The sequence below is a fragment of the Convolutriloba macropyga genome, chromosome 6 (genome assembly GCF_964194025.1).
Source record: "Convolutriloba macropyga chromosome 6, txConMacr16.3, whole genome shotgun sequence".
Lineage (NCBI taxonomy): Eukaryota > Metazoa > Xenacoelomorpha > Acoela > Convolutidae > Convolutriloba > Convolutriloba macropyga.
This window is the reverse complement of record NC_134473.1, coordinates 4118918-4134189: the sequence shown is the minus strand read 5'-3', so window position 1 is coordinate 4134189 and position 15272 is coordinate 4118918. Positions and strand designations below refer to the sequence as shown.

The 15272-nt window shown below is 35.2% G+C and overlaps 1 protein-coding gene across 1 annotated transcript in view; it reads left to right on the top strand.

Moving 5' to 3' along the window:
- LOC142341436 (kelch-like protein 12) overlaps positions 1-15272 on the top strand; it is a 53182-nt gene that overhangs the window by 12298 nt on the left and 25612 nt on the right. The window contains exons 4-7 of the mRNA XM_075392374.1: positions 2738-2863; positions 3066-3161; positions 3605-4014; positions 8837-9019. Coding sequence (XP_075248489.1) covers positions 2738-2863; positions 3066-3161; positions 3605-4014; positions 8837-9019 — 815 coding nt within the window. The remainder of the gene's footprint in view (positions 1-2737; positions 2864-3065; positions 3162-3604; positions 4015-8836; positions 9020-15272) is intronic.

The window sequence follows — 15272 nt, the reverse complement described above, 5'->3', positions numbered from 1 at the left end:
ATGTTTTGCTTGACCCTTTTGTTTAGCGTTTGACCTCTTTCGTTTTGCGTGATCTAAATTTCTTTCTTATTCACAAATGTCAGCAGCCAAAATCAAGTGGCTGCAGTTCACTACTAAAAGTCCAGCCGAAATTGGTGCACTTAAAATTTTATTAGTGGATATAATGGTATATGATTAACCTCTAATGACGTCATTTGAATCCCCCTGAGTGGTTTGAGCCCCCCTCAACCCACTGAAGCAGACTGAGTTAGATTAGAGCTCCCACTAGTTCGAGAGAATTTCTTATGACGTTTTTGCTTATGTTCTGCTAAATGTCCTATAAGTTGGGTATGTTCATAGTTTTTTAACAGACGCTTTGTTTGTTAATAGACGCTGCGTTAAAGGGTACTAAAATAGTATCTAGGAACTTTTTTAAATTGCTATCATACAAAGTTTGTAGCAGTTATATTATTCCTGGTGGTTTTTTAATGCGATTTTTCGCTTGACCGATTTATTGTCTGACCCATTTGACTTTTCGTCCTGAGAAACGGGATAATCAGGTACCGCCCAGCGGGCATTAAATTGACTGAGGGCATTTCAACTCACTAGTCTCAAATTATGCGATTCACTGAAACTGTTTTAGAGACTTATACGTATGTTGTTATGGGCGGTTTTTAGGGGTTGACCCCTCCCCCCCACACACACGCACACACACTTCACCCCAAATCACTTCTTATACCCAAATCCAAATCTCCACCCCTGCACAGCGTTCTGGCCGTGAGGCCCAGTGCTGCCAAAGACCCCTCCCATTGCTGCCCCCCATCAGACCCCCTCCCCGAGAAAAACAGTTATTTTTGAGCTGCTATCGGAAGCTACTACGGTCAATGCAACTGTCTAAAAGCGTCGTCAGTAAAATGTGGACCAAAAATTTTCCACCTGTTTCAATGGCCTTTTTTGCAGGCCTAAAAGGTTTGTTTGAAGCAGATAATGTATAAAAAGTTTGTTCCTGCTGTCTGAAAGACACTGATTGAAAACTCTCCTCCACCATCACTGTAACACCTGAGTCTTTTTCTTAGTACTACAGTAAAGCTTGAAGAACCAATTATTAATGCGAATCGTTTTTCTTTTAGTTTTATGAAATGATCAAATGACTTTTTAAACTAGGGCCTAGGGCCTTTTCTCTTTTTAGTTGTGTTAATTTTTCACTTTTGAAAGTTATTTGCATTTTATATTTTATCTTTTCTGCCACGAGGATCATGTTTTTTGTCATCCGTTTTCTGAGGAGCACATTAGAGGACCTTTGCCGCGTTTAGTAGTCTTTCAAGTGCTTAGTGTAATGAAACTACCGGTAAGGCCATAATTTAAGGTTAAAAGGTCATTTTTAGGAGTTTTTGAGACCAAAATGTTGCAATTTTTCGTGTTTTTTTAGTAGTTGCAGCAAATTTGTGGACATAGAATCCGTTTTTTTATGAATAGTTTTAGTTGCACAATTGGAAAAACTGTGAGTAATTAATTGCCTTAGGATTCAGCAGGGTTGTAGATTAATCGATTTTAAGACAGGATTCAAAAACATGGCAGGATTCAAACTTGAGCCTCTGTAAACGTGATGGTTTTTTATGCGAATGTTTTGCTTGACCCTTTTGTTTAGCGTTTGACCTCTTTCGTTTTGCGTGATGTAAATTTCTTTCTTATTCACAAATGTCAGCAGCCAAAATCAAGTGGCTGCAGTTCACTACTAAAAGTCCAGCCGAAATTGGTGCACTTTAAATTTTATTAGTGGATATAATGGTATATCATTAACCTCTAATGAGGTCATTTGAAGCCCCCTGGGTGGTTTGAGCCCCCCTCAACCCACTGAAGCAGACTGAGCTAGATTAGAGCTCCCACTGGTTCGAGAGAATTTCTTATGACGTTTTTGCTTATGTTCTAAATGTCTATAAGTTGAGTATGTTCATAGTTTGTTAACAGACGCTATGTTTGTTAATAGACGCTGCGTTAAAGGGTACTAAAATAGTGTCTAGGAACTTTTTTAAATTGCTATCATACAAAGTTTGTAGCAGTTATATTTTTCCTGGTGGTTTTTTAATGCAATTTTTCGCTTGACCGATTTATCGTCTGACCCATTTGACTTTTCGTCCTGAAAAACGGGATAATCAGGTACCGCCCAGCGGGTATTAAATTGGCTCAGGGCGTTTCAGCTCACTAGTCTCCAAGTATGCGATTCACTGAAACTGTTATAGAGACTTATACGTATGTTGTGATGGGCGGTTTTTAGGGGTTGACCCCCCCCCCCCCACCCCACACACGCACACACACACACACTTCACCCCAAATCACTTCACATACCCAAATCCCCACCCCTGAACAGCGTTCAGGCCGTGAGGGCCCAGTGCAGCCAAAGACCCCTCCCACCGTTGCCCCCCCCCCCCCCCCCCCATCAACCCCCCTCCCCGCGGCGCTCATCTCACGCCCCTTCATTTAAGCCAAAGCTGGCCTCACAAAACCGTGGCTAGCTGCTGACAAAGCGTACCGCTCGCGGGTCGTTTGAGAACAATTCGCCCGACGTTAGTCGGTTGTGTTTTCTTTTGCAGTTGGTTAAAATTGATTTTTTTTCCTCGCTAGAAGAAAGAAAGTTTTCATTTACAGGAGACCAATCTCAATTACTATTCCAACTCTCGTTTACTTCGTATAGTTTCATATGATTTTTTGCTTCTGATCGAGTCAATGAGTCACGTGAAAGATTATGGATGATGTTTAGGATAATTTCGTGACAATTCTCGGCTGTGTTGAGGACGATATCAACCAATGTTTAACTGCGGATGCGTTCGAAGATATAATCAAGTCAGAAATGCTCAATGTGCCCGATGAAGACACTGTCTTTCAAGTAAGTTTTCTAGCGTTAGATAGCAGTTATTTAGTCAACTATCAACGGCAGATTTTGAACCGAAATTTCTAAAATATCGGAGATAAGGATTCAACAACGCATGAATTTCAAATAAGTTGTTTTAATTTACTAAATCCCTTGCAAACCAGTTACAGTAATTTTCGAATTCCGAAGTGCTCTAATTTGAATCAAAGTTTTACAGGTTGTGGTCAATTGGGTGAAGAGTGATCATGAGAAGAGACATTATTTGTTACTGAGGATGTTAAAACACGTCAGACTTCACTTCATTTCATCACAGGTAAGCCACACACAAAATATGGATGCTTTTTGGTGCGGGGGGGGGGGGGGGGGGTTGTTATTTCTTAAGTTGCAATTAAGCACAGTCAAGTTTGTGTTTCTATCAACCAATTCGAGAAAAAGTTTTAGTTCAATAAATTTTTTGATTATATTTTGCTGTGCCGAACTTCGTCTTCGTGCGCACATACTATGTCTATGTAAGGGCTAATCAAAATGCGTAGAACTCAAGTGATGTTAATTTGAAGCTATTCCAATAATGAAATTGTTTTTCAACGAGCAAAAATTCTTATTAAGATTTAATCAGTGGATCTAGATTTGCTCTAATTTAACTGAGAACGCGAATGTAAAGAACTCAACCATTGCACAATGATAATAATAATTTTTATAGGTTCTATGTTTATAAAAACAGGTTCAAGTTTCTAAATGATGAAATCTTCATTTTAGGTTCTACGAGAACAAAGATCTCACAATTGGTTGCTGCAATCTAGCAGTGAAGCAGTTTCTTTGCTAACCAACGTAATCGACAGTCTGGACGAAAATGCACAATCTACCCAAATCTTGCCTTCTCAGAATCCTAGACCGTCCACGTTAGACAACCTGATTGTAATCGGCGGTCTCGAACCAAATTCGACTGGGCCAAATTATATGGAGCGTTACAGTCCAAGAGAGAATGTGTGGGCTAGAACCGATATGGAAATGGCAAGAGCGCAAGTTATGTTTAACTGTGTTGAGATTGAAGGGAGGATTTTTGTGATTGGTGGAAGGAACGCGCTTAAAACTTTGGGAAATGTTGATTGCTATGACAGTGAAGGAAAAGAGATTGATGATCAGCTTCCAAGAATGCAGACATGCAGGTAATTCTAGATTATGATTTGAGCACTTCCGAAGTCAAGTATTCTAGTCTAAATGGTGTTACTACCGTTTAAAAATTGTCCGTTTTCAAGCTATAGTTTGTAAGCGTATTTTTTAATGAGAAAGAAGCTCAATAATAGGAATTGACATGCCAGGTTTCAACATGCCCGGTGTGTATTCTGACCATAGAGATTTTGGTACTATGAGAAATAATTTATTGTTCTGTAAACGTAAAATTCTATTCAGTATTCTCTGAATCCAGAAAAATGAACTTGCCTGTAATAACCAAATAATATGAACATTGAATCTTTGAGGCATGACGAAGTAGAGACAATATTTAACAAGAAAAATGAGCTGATTCGACAATTTAAAAAAATATCCAAACTGTAACTTGAAAAAAATGTAAATAAGAAAATACCTCCATGTTTCTATACAAAACAGTAGTTGCTACGCAGGAAAAAGATTTTTTAATTGCGCTGGAACGAAGTTCATAGCAATTATTAATAGCCGCATCCTCAATTCTAGGTGGCTATTATAGCGCTCCTAAATTTTTTACAATTCAAAGAATTTGAATTGTATTGGGGCGCTGTTTTTTTAAGATGTGTTCACACATTTTTCAATGACTTTGATCTTTCAAAACGGGATCAACAGGTAACAATGAAACTTAATGCCCAGCGGGCATTAAGTTTCATTAGAGGCCCACGGTGGTTTTCAGTAGTCCTTCAAGTGCTTAGAGTGGCGCAGCTGCTGGGATGGCCCTAATTTAAGGTTAAAAGGTCATTTTTAGGTGTTTTTGGGCTCAAAATGGTGCAATTTTTCATGTTTTGTCATTCTTTTCAGTTTTTTAGAATGATAGTTTGATAATAGGGCACTGTATAGTTCTAGTAATAATGGATTGGTTTTCAACATTTTAATGTCTCGAATTTTAGCATTTTTTGGATAAAATCTGCAATTTTTTTTAAGGTTTCCTAAGGTTTTTGTCAAATTTTTGATATTTGTCCATTCTCAAGTGCCAGGAAACCTGTCTTACGGCCTGAAAAACTTACTGCATGGTTGGTAGTTTCAATGGATTTGTTTTCAACAATTTAACCTTTCGAATTTTAATAATTTTCTGATAAAATTTGCAAGTTTTTTCGAAACATTTTTCTTTTATTCAGTTTTTCTTGCCTACCTGGCATCTAGCCTAAAACAGGGTTTGGTAGTATGTTATTAAATAGTTGCTAGGGTGCAATTGAGTGGTTTCAACATTTTAAAAGAACGAGTTTCTGTTTTTTCAAAATTTTTATAAAAATCATTGCCTTTCGATCTTTGAACCAATTAATTTTTAAAGGCTTGGAATTGGGCTACTGGATAGCCTCAAGAGACACAGAAATGACTTTTAAGATATTAATATCAGTTTTCTGCAACATTTCATTAAAATTTGCAATTGATTTCAAAAAAAAATTTTAGGCCATTTTCGAGTTAATCGATCTTCAAGGGCCATTGAAATTTTTCAGGCCTTGCAGATGTAATACTGCAGCATGTAATACTGAAACAAAAATTAGTTTTGAACATATTTCTGAAATAGGTATATTTAAAGGGATCAAATTTTGCCTTAGGGGTGAAAGGTTCAAAGTTTTAGCAATAATTATATATTTGTTTAGTTTGTTTGTTTCTCAATTTTTTTAGATGATTTTGTTTGTGCTGTGGCTGGCATTGTTCAATTGATCTGCTGGAGAGGTAGAGTACTTCTAAGTTTTTCATTCATTTCTTTGAATTGTATTTCAGGACTTGTCCTGCTATTTTTTTTTACTTCGTCTAACAGATTTTTGTTTTGTCTTACCCTGACTTCTTGGAATTGACTTTTTCAATGACTTACCTCACTCAAAAAAATGACTTCTGAACTCACTTATGGAACTCTAAATTTTATGAACATTTAGTTGTTAAATGTCAATAGTGTGCATCTAAGTAGTGCCAAATATATATGCCCCTAATCCCATTTGTGCCTCCAGTACGTTATGCGCCCCACAGTTACAGAGCACGTGCCATTACATAGTAAGTCATTATGTAGAAAATATTGCACGTGCATCTGAGGGGTGCAAATAATATATCCCAATAAGCTGAGGGGGCACAAATGGAAAAGATCCTAATTTTGAAAAGCCCTTTTAGTGCTTTCTCCTTATAGAGCTTATGTGTCTCCTTAATGACAGTCCAAAGCTAACCCAAAAAGTCTAGTGGTCTATCAAAAGACTGGTGGTCGATCTGTCTATCTGATCTCTTGAGTTTTTTCTTTTCATGGAAGGCCCCATGCGTCTATCGCTGCTATTTTCCGGCAATCTGCCGGCTATGTTTGTAAACGTGTGTCTTTTTTATGCAAAATTTTCGCTTGACAGTTTTGACTCTTTGAGAGATTTTTACGCTCTTGACTTTTGCGTTTCGCTTGATCTAAATTTCAATCTAAATCAGAGTTTCAAGCAGCTCAACTCAATTGGCGAAAATGTAATACTAGAAGTCAAATGAAAAGGCGCCGAAACTGGTGCCATTTTCACTTTTAATCTTAATAGGGGTATATGTTAACCTCTAATGTGGTTATTTGAAGCCCACTATTGAACTTCTTAGTCCCATTTAGGCTTCCCCTCCCCCGCGACTGAAGCAGGTTGCAATTGATTAGAGCACCCACTAATCGTTCGAGAGCAAGTCTTCTGACGTTTAGTCGGTTATGTTTTTAAGAGGATAACAATTGAAGCTGGTAAAACATACAATTGACTTCCTTAGTTCTTCCAGAGACAGATACGCTTTACCATCCATCTTCAGAATTCACCTGTTTCACCAGAACAGAAAACTTATCTAATGGACATGCAAGCTCGCGCTCATGTGCTTCCGCACAACTAGTTTCGCTCGCTATAAAAGTTATTCTCACGAAGAGAAATAAAAAGTTTTGGAGATGATTTCCCTTAGGTGACCTTAACTTACCTATAAAATGCTGATGCTATTCTTTTTTTGTACGAGACTATTCACCAAATGTAAAACCATTTGGAATTGTGTTATCTTGAGTGTGGCATAGTTACAATTCCAAAATACCTAATTACAAAATACCCAAGGTGCAAATGTGACCAGTGCCATAGTACCCAATTTATTTCTTTGACATTTTCGTTCAATAATCCGATTACAAATTCCCACGCACTATTAGAAGCATGCTTAATTGCTCTTGAACGGAGTTCATGGCAGTTATTGTAAACGTGTGTGTCTTTTTTATGCAAAATTTTCCTTTGACCGTTGAGTTTTCGAGTGACTTTTACGCCCTTGACTTTTTGCGTTTCGCGTGATCTATAGTTCTCTCTCAATCACAATTTCAAGCAGTTGAACTCAATCGGCGGCAATTTAATGCTAAAAGTCAACTGAATAGTTCGCCGAAACTGGTGCCATTTTTCACTTTAAATCTTAATTGTGGTATATCTTAGCCTCTAATGTGGTTATTTGAAGCCCACTATTGAACTTCTTAGTCCCATTTAGGCTCCCCCTCCCTCCGCGACTGAAGCAGGTTGCAATTGATTGGAGCTCCCACTAGTCGTTCGAGAGCAATTCTTCCGACGTTTAGTCGGTTATGTTTTCTTATAATTAAGCTGATAAGTTAATCTCATGTTCGGTTTTGATAGTTTCGTATCAAGTCCCACGGGCCGCTGAGGCCTTGCCAATAATGCACTGGTTAAATTTTATTCTAAATGATCATTCTGGTAGTTTAAACGTTGATAAAATCTTGGGCATACTAGATATTTTGTCACGTAGGATATTTTGAAATTGGGTATTTTTTTGGTTCTACTTCTTTTCACCCCTATTTATTTAACCCCCTATTATTTAACCCCGATTTATTCACCCCTCTATCATTTCATCCCGCCAATTAGCAGTTGACATTAAAGGCATGTTTTGTCATAATTAAGTGGATAAATTAATCCCACGTTTGGTTGTGATAGTTTCATATCAAGTCCCACGGGCCTCAGGCATGGCCATGGCCCGCGGGGCATGGCCAAATCATTATATTGCTAATTTAATAATCTTGATTTTATAGAAAGATTAAAATCGGGGTGAAATGAGAGAGGGGTTAAAAGATAGAGGGGTTAAATGATACAGGGGTGAATAAATCGGGGTTAAATGAGAGGGGATTAAATGAATAGGGGTGGAAAAGCGGGACACCATTTTTTTGCTGACACGGTTCGTCATATATGGGATTATTGGCTGCTAGATGACTAATTTTTAGCTAGCTCTGAACAAATCAATGAGCGCGACCTGGTAATACACAATATATTTCAGTAATTTGATATATTATTTTAAAAGGTTTTTAATAGCTGCCGTCATATCATCAGCCGGCTTTTGTTTCTCCTATTTTTCAATTCAAAAATTAGCTTTACCTAATTTTTCCCTTTTTCCTACATTTTGCGTGAAAGCTTTTCGTGTTCTCTAGGCTAGTTTAATTGTTGGCTCTTTCTGCTGAAAGCGTTTGTATTAATTGCTCTCAAAAGAAGTTTTTTGTACTACCAAATTTTGCTATTGTATTGTTATAGAGAGTATTGTTAACTGAGCTTTGAGGCAAACAAAGTATGCGTGCGTTTCACCAAAATTGTCAGACATAAATTCTAGTCAACCTCTATAACTAACGATCACTGGCCAAGCACTCGCCAGGTGTTTGATAGTATTTCGTCCGATGTTAGTCTTTTATGTTTGAATAACATTTGCTCAGTAAACAAAAATCTAAAATAAACTCAATGAGTCGATATCGAAAAAGGAAATGAAAAATATAAACCGGATCAAACCAGAAGGCCTCAAAAATAGGTTTCATTTGTGGTTTAGGCAAGGCCTTTCAACATGTGTCTTAAACGAGAGGAGTATTTATGCGATTGGAGGCCACGATGGCTGGAATTATTTGAATTCAGTGGAAGTATTGAATCTGGATAATATTGAAAGAGGATGGACCATAGCGAAAAGTATGAAGACTACGAGGTCCAACAGTGCATGTGCTGTCATCGCCGACGGGTCAGTCAGACGTCATATCTGGGATCTTTTTCTTTTGTGCCCCCTTCCAGTATTTTATGCCCCCTCCCGTTACATTGCGCGTGCCATTAGATAATAAACCATTATGTAAAAATATGGCACGGGGGTAGTACTAATAATATGCAGCCACTAAGTTGTTTGGCAAAAACGGAAAAGATCCGACTTCCGCATGCGCTTAATTACAACATGGATTTTTTGGACCTCAAGTCACCTATATCTTATGATTAGATGCTATTAAAAGCTGATGTCTATCGATAGATCTGAAACGACTTAGCTGGCATTGCTGCTTTAGAAAACAACTATTTGGTGTACTTTAGCTCATGATTCATTGGAACTTCGTCGTGTATACATACATGTCTTTTATTAATAGCCGCACAGCGATAACTGGGCTATTATTGGCCTTCTCTCGGTTTTTTTACAACTCGAAGAGGAGTATTAGTTTTCTATCGGTCTTTTTTTTAATTGCCCTCGTAGAGAAGCAATTATTGTGAACGTGTGTGTCTTTTTTATGCAAAATTTTTGCTTGACCGTTTTGACTTTTCGAGTGACTTTTACGCCCTTGACTTTTTGCGTTTCGCGTGCTCTAAAATTCTCTCTCAATCGCAGTTTCAAACAGCTGAACTCAATTGGTGGCAATTTAATACTAGAAGTCAAATGAAAAATGCGCCGAAACTGGTGCCTTTTTTCACTTTAAATCTTAATAGTGGTTCAATTTAGGTCCCCTCGACTGAAGCAGGCTGCAATTGATTAGAGCTCCCACTAGTCGTTCGAGAGCAATTCCTCCGACGTTTAGTCGGTTATGTTTTACAGGAAGAGGTTTTGTTCATGCGGCGTTTTGATCTAATAGCGAAAGTGAGAAAAGCTGTCACGGTGAACGGGTTTTTGCTAAGCGAGAGAAGTTTTTAATCATGCGCTGAGGTCAGTGAATGACTTTTTGACTTTGAGAATGGTTTTTGATAGAACGGAGCATATAGATAACCGTTTTAAGACGTTTTTTCGTCCGTTTGGCTCAATTTTTTCGTCCGTTGGCTCAAGTTGTAGTTTGGTTTATGCAGAAATAGTTTTTGATTGATGTTGCACTGTTAAGTGACTTTCTGAAATTGTTGTAGAGCCTAATAATCTTTATCAAGTGTAAAATTGGCACATAGTTCTCAATTTTATAGTTGATTTTTTTGGATTTTTCATTTGAATTTCTTCATTTTGATCTCTTGAGAAATCAAAGTATATGGCAACGTTCGTTTGGCAATGCGGGCTTTGAACCATTTTTGAGCCTGCGGAGTTTTTTGTTTTGTAAAATTGTGCACATACTCAAACATTTATTGCAATTTTTGTCAAATCTTTTGTTTGTTTGTTTTTGGCTTTAATTAGTAGGAAAAGTCTTTTTGTGGACAAGTGGTCTAATATTGTGTTATTAAACAGTCAATTATTTTTTGACGTTCAATCTTTGAAAGTCAATGAAAATCTGTTTCTTAATTATTATCTGTTAATTATGTTTTTAATGTTTTGACAATACTTTTCAAAGAATTTTAGTTTCTCGAATCTCTGTAATTTTTTCTTTTTATTGTTTTAGAAATAAGGATGAGTGTTTCAGCCATGATTGCTAAATAAATAAATGCACTTGTTCTTCGATCGATTATTTTTTGGAGTGTTAAAAACACGGTATAAAAGTAAAGTCACCGCCGCAAAAAATAAGTTTAGATCAAACGGCTGAAAGAATCGAAGAGCAGAGAGAAGAGAGCGAGAGGTTTTTATATCATTATCTGAGAGAGAGAGAGAGAGAGAGTAAAAAATTAAGTGTGAAAAAATTTTTGGCAACCGAGCGAAATTTTTTGATCACGTGTGAACTTTTCAATACAGTTTTGTTTTAGCACTCAAACAATTTTTCAACCACCAGAGCTTCTCAATTATTTAAACAAGTGCCAGTTTGTTTGGAAGCGCTTTGGAAAATCCGAAACCAATATAACGCTGTAGACCCAATTTTCAGCTGTTTTTACTATTTTTCCCTGTTTCTAAGCTGTACTGGTATTCTTTTGTGTTCTTTTTCATTTTTATGGCATTTGCAAAATTGTGTGGTTGATATGAGTTAGTTTTGTTTTTCTGGTTTTCTCTCATTTTGATTGATAATTTTTTCAGAGTTTTATGAAGAAAAATGGCTAAACTCAAGCAACTTTTTGCCGTTTTTTTTATATGCTGTTTTTTGGAGGCTATGGTTTTTGCCTATTTGTTCTGATCTTACGCTTCTCGTTGTAGTTTTTCTTGATTAACTCTTGAATAGGATATATTTCATAGGTTTTGTTTCTGTGAGTTGAATCATCAAGACTAGACATGACACGTTTCACCAAAAAGTAAATTATACAAATTTTATTCATGGTTTTTTGTTCTTGGGCGGTTCCAATAGTCTTTTGATATTTCTCTAACTGATCTAGCAGAGAATTTAAACAGCTTTTTTAAATTAAACAATTTTCTTTTGTAGGTTTGTTTTGTTCTATTTTGTTGTTAATTACTTCTATGTCAAACAATGTGTAGTTGACTGATGTAAGAGATAAATTAATTGAAATTTTCGCTATTTATTGGTTAAGAAATTTTATTTAGCATTTCTCTAGAGAGTTTTTTTAGAGAATTTTACTTTTTGTTTTGTCCGTCACCATCCTTCGCTTTCTCTTTATTGACCCATTTTTATGAATTTGTCTGCTAATTGCGAATATTTTGTTGCAAACTACCTGTAATTACAGGGTTTTTTACCAATCGTTTTTGGAGTGGCATCTGGAATTATTTTTTTTCAGATGGTGTATCAGTTTTTATCAGTTAGTTTTCTCATGATACTTCTCATTTTTTTCTAAAATATTTAGTAGAATTATGTTGAATGCGCTTTAGGTAAGTGATGATGGTCACTTTTCTACTTCTAGTCGCTAACGGATTTCTTTCGGCTATGTTTTTATTTGGTCGTCAAGAATTTTGTTACGACCATATGATAGCACAACCACTTCAAGTCTGCTTGTCTTTGTTTCATTCGTGCAGTTTCGACTGAATTGCGTGTATGACGTCATTTTTCACTTTTTGTGCAGCGAGTTTTTTTGTTTATTCGCGTGATTAAATTTTTGGTCACACTTGACTTACCTCACTCTCAAAAATGACTTCCCCACTCTGAAATTGACTTTTTTAAATTTAGTTCAAAGAGATAAGGACAAGTGAGTGTATGTCACTCTAATAGACGTTTATTTAAGAGCAGCTAATAGTAGCACTAATAAGTTATGCAAGTAGTATAAAAAAATGACTAGAACCTCACCGGGGGGGGGACGGACACTTTTGGAAGCCTGATTTTCTCGGCCCAACAACACCGGGGTAGGACACTTGAAAATTTTGAAAATCTGAATAAAATGTCCCCCCTATTTTGCATATTTACATACATATATATATGTATATGCATGTATATACGTATTGTGTATATGTATATATGTGTATGTATATGTATGTATTATGTATATGTATATGCATGTATATATGTATTGTGTATATGTATATATGAGTATGTATATGTATGTATTATGTATATGTATATACATGTATATATGTATTGTGTATATGTATATATGTGTATGTATATGTATGTATTATGTATATGTATATGCATGTATATATGTATTGTGTATATGTATATATGTGTATGTATATGTATGTATTATGTATATGTATATGCATGTATATATGTATTGTGTATATGTATATGTATATGTATGTATGTATGTATGTATGTATGTATGCATGTATGTATGTATTATGTAAATATATATATGTATATACATGTATATATGTAACGTGTATATGTATATATGTGTATGTATTCATGTATGTATATATGTTTGTGTGTATTGTTGTATGCATGTATGAATGTATTTATGTATGTAAATGTATGTTTGTATGTGTATGTGAGTATCTATATATGTGTGTATGGATGTATGTATACATACACACACACACACACACACACACACACTTTCATACATACATAAATACATACATACATACATACATACATACATACATACATACATACATATGTGACCCTGGATCCAGGGTCACATTTTTTTATACATACACAAGTTTTTACCTAAGTATGTACACAATTATGGTCATAATCACCTATGTCCATAAATGCATACATAAATTGGTGAAAACAACAGTAAAACAACTAACCTGTTAGTAGATGTATAAAATCATTAATGATATATTAATTGGAGAGTCATCAGATCATGCCCAAACATGTTCAGGGTCACAAAACTTTCCAAAATAAATTGACCAATCGGAGTGCTTGATTTATTATTCAAGTTGACAACCATTTCTATTTCATTTTTATGGCATTTGCAAAATTGTGTGGTTGATATGAGTTAGTTTTGTTTTTCTGGTTTTCTCTCATTTTGATTGATAATTTTTTCAGAGTTTTATGAAGAAAAATGGCTAAACTCAAGCAACTTTTTGCCGTTTTTTTTATATGCTGTTTTTTGGAGGCTATGGTTTTTGCCTATTTGTTCTGATCTTACGCTTCTCGTTGTAGTTTTTCTTGATTAACTCTTGAATAGGATATATTTCATAGGTTTTGTTTCTGTGAGTTGAATCATCAAGACTAGACATGACACGTTTCACCAAAAAGTAAATTATACAAATTTTATTCATGGTTTTTTGTTCTTGGGCGGTTCCAATAGTCTTTTGATATTTCTCTAACTGATCTAGCAGAGAATTTAAACAGCTTTTTTAAATTAAACAATTTTCTTTTGTAGGTTTGTTTTGTTCTATTTTGTTGTTAATTACTTCTATGTCAAACAATGTGTAGTTGACTGATGTAAGAGATAAATTAATTGAAATTTTCGCTATTTATTGGTTAAGAAATTTTATTTAGCATTTCTCTAGAGAGTTTTTTTAGAGAATTTTACTTTTTGTTTTGTCCGTCACCATCCTTCGCTTTCTCTTTATTGACCCATTTTTATGAATTTGTCTGCTAATTGCGAATATTTTGTTGCAAACTACCTGTAATTACAGGGTTTTTTACCAATCGTTTTTGGAGTGGCATCTGGAATTATTTTTTTTCAGATGGTGTATCAGTTTTTATCAGTTAGTTTTCTCATGATACTTCTCATTTTTTTCTAAAATATTTAGTAGAATTATGTTGAATGCGCTTTAGGTAAGTGATGATGGTCACTTTTCTACTTCTAGTCGCTAACGGATTTCTTTCGGCTATGTTTTTATTTGGTCGTCAAGAATTTTGTTACGACCATATGATAGCACAACCACTTCAAGTCTGCTTGTCTTTGTTTCATTCGTGCAGTTTCGACTGAATTGCGTGTATGACGTCATTTTTCACTTTTTGTGCAGCGAGTTTTTTTGTTTATTCGCGTGATTAAATTTTTGGTCACACTTGACTTACCTCACTCTCAAAAATGACTTCCCCACTCTGAAATTGACTTTTTTAAATTTAGTTCAAAGAGATAAGGACAAGTGAGTGTATGTCACTCTAATAGACGTTTATTTAAGAGCAGCTAATAGTAGCACTAATAAGTTATGCAAGTAGTATAAAAAAATGACTAGAACCTCACCGGGGGGGGGGGGACGGACACTTTTGGAAGCCTGATTTTCTCGGCCCAACAACACCGGGGTGGGACACTTGAAAATTTTGAAAATCTGAATAAAATGTCCCCCCTATTTTGCATATTTACATACATATATATATGTATATGCATGTATATACGTATTGTGTATATGTATATATGTGTATGTATATGTATGTATTATGTATATGTATATGCATGTATATATGTATTGTGTATATGTATATATGAGTATGTATATGTATGTATTATGTATATGTATATACATGTATATATGTATTGTGTATATGTATATATGTGTATGTATATGTATGTATTATGTATATGTATATGCATGTATATATGTATTGTGTATATGTATATATGTGTATGTATATGTATGTATTATGTATATGTATATGCATGTATATATGTATTGTGTATATGTATATGTATATGTATGTATGTATGTATGTATGTATGTATGCATGTATGTATGTATTATGTAAATATATATATGTATATACATGTATATATGTAACGTGTATATGTATATATGTGTATGTATTCATGTATGTATATATGTTTGTGTGTATTGTTGTATGCATGTATGAATGTATTTATGTATGTAAATGTATGTTTGTATGTGTATGTGA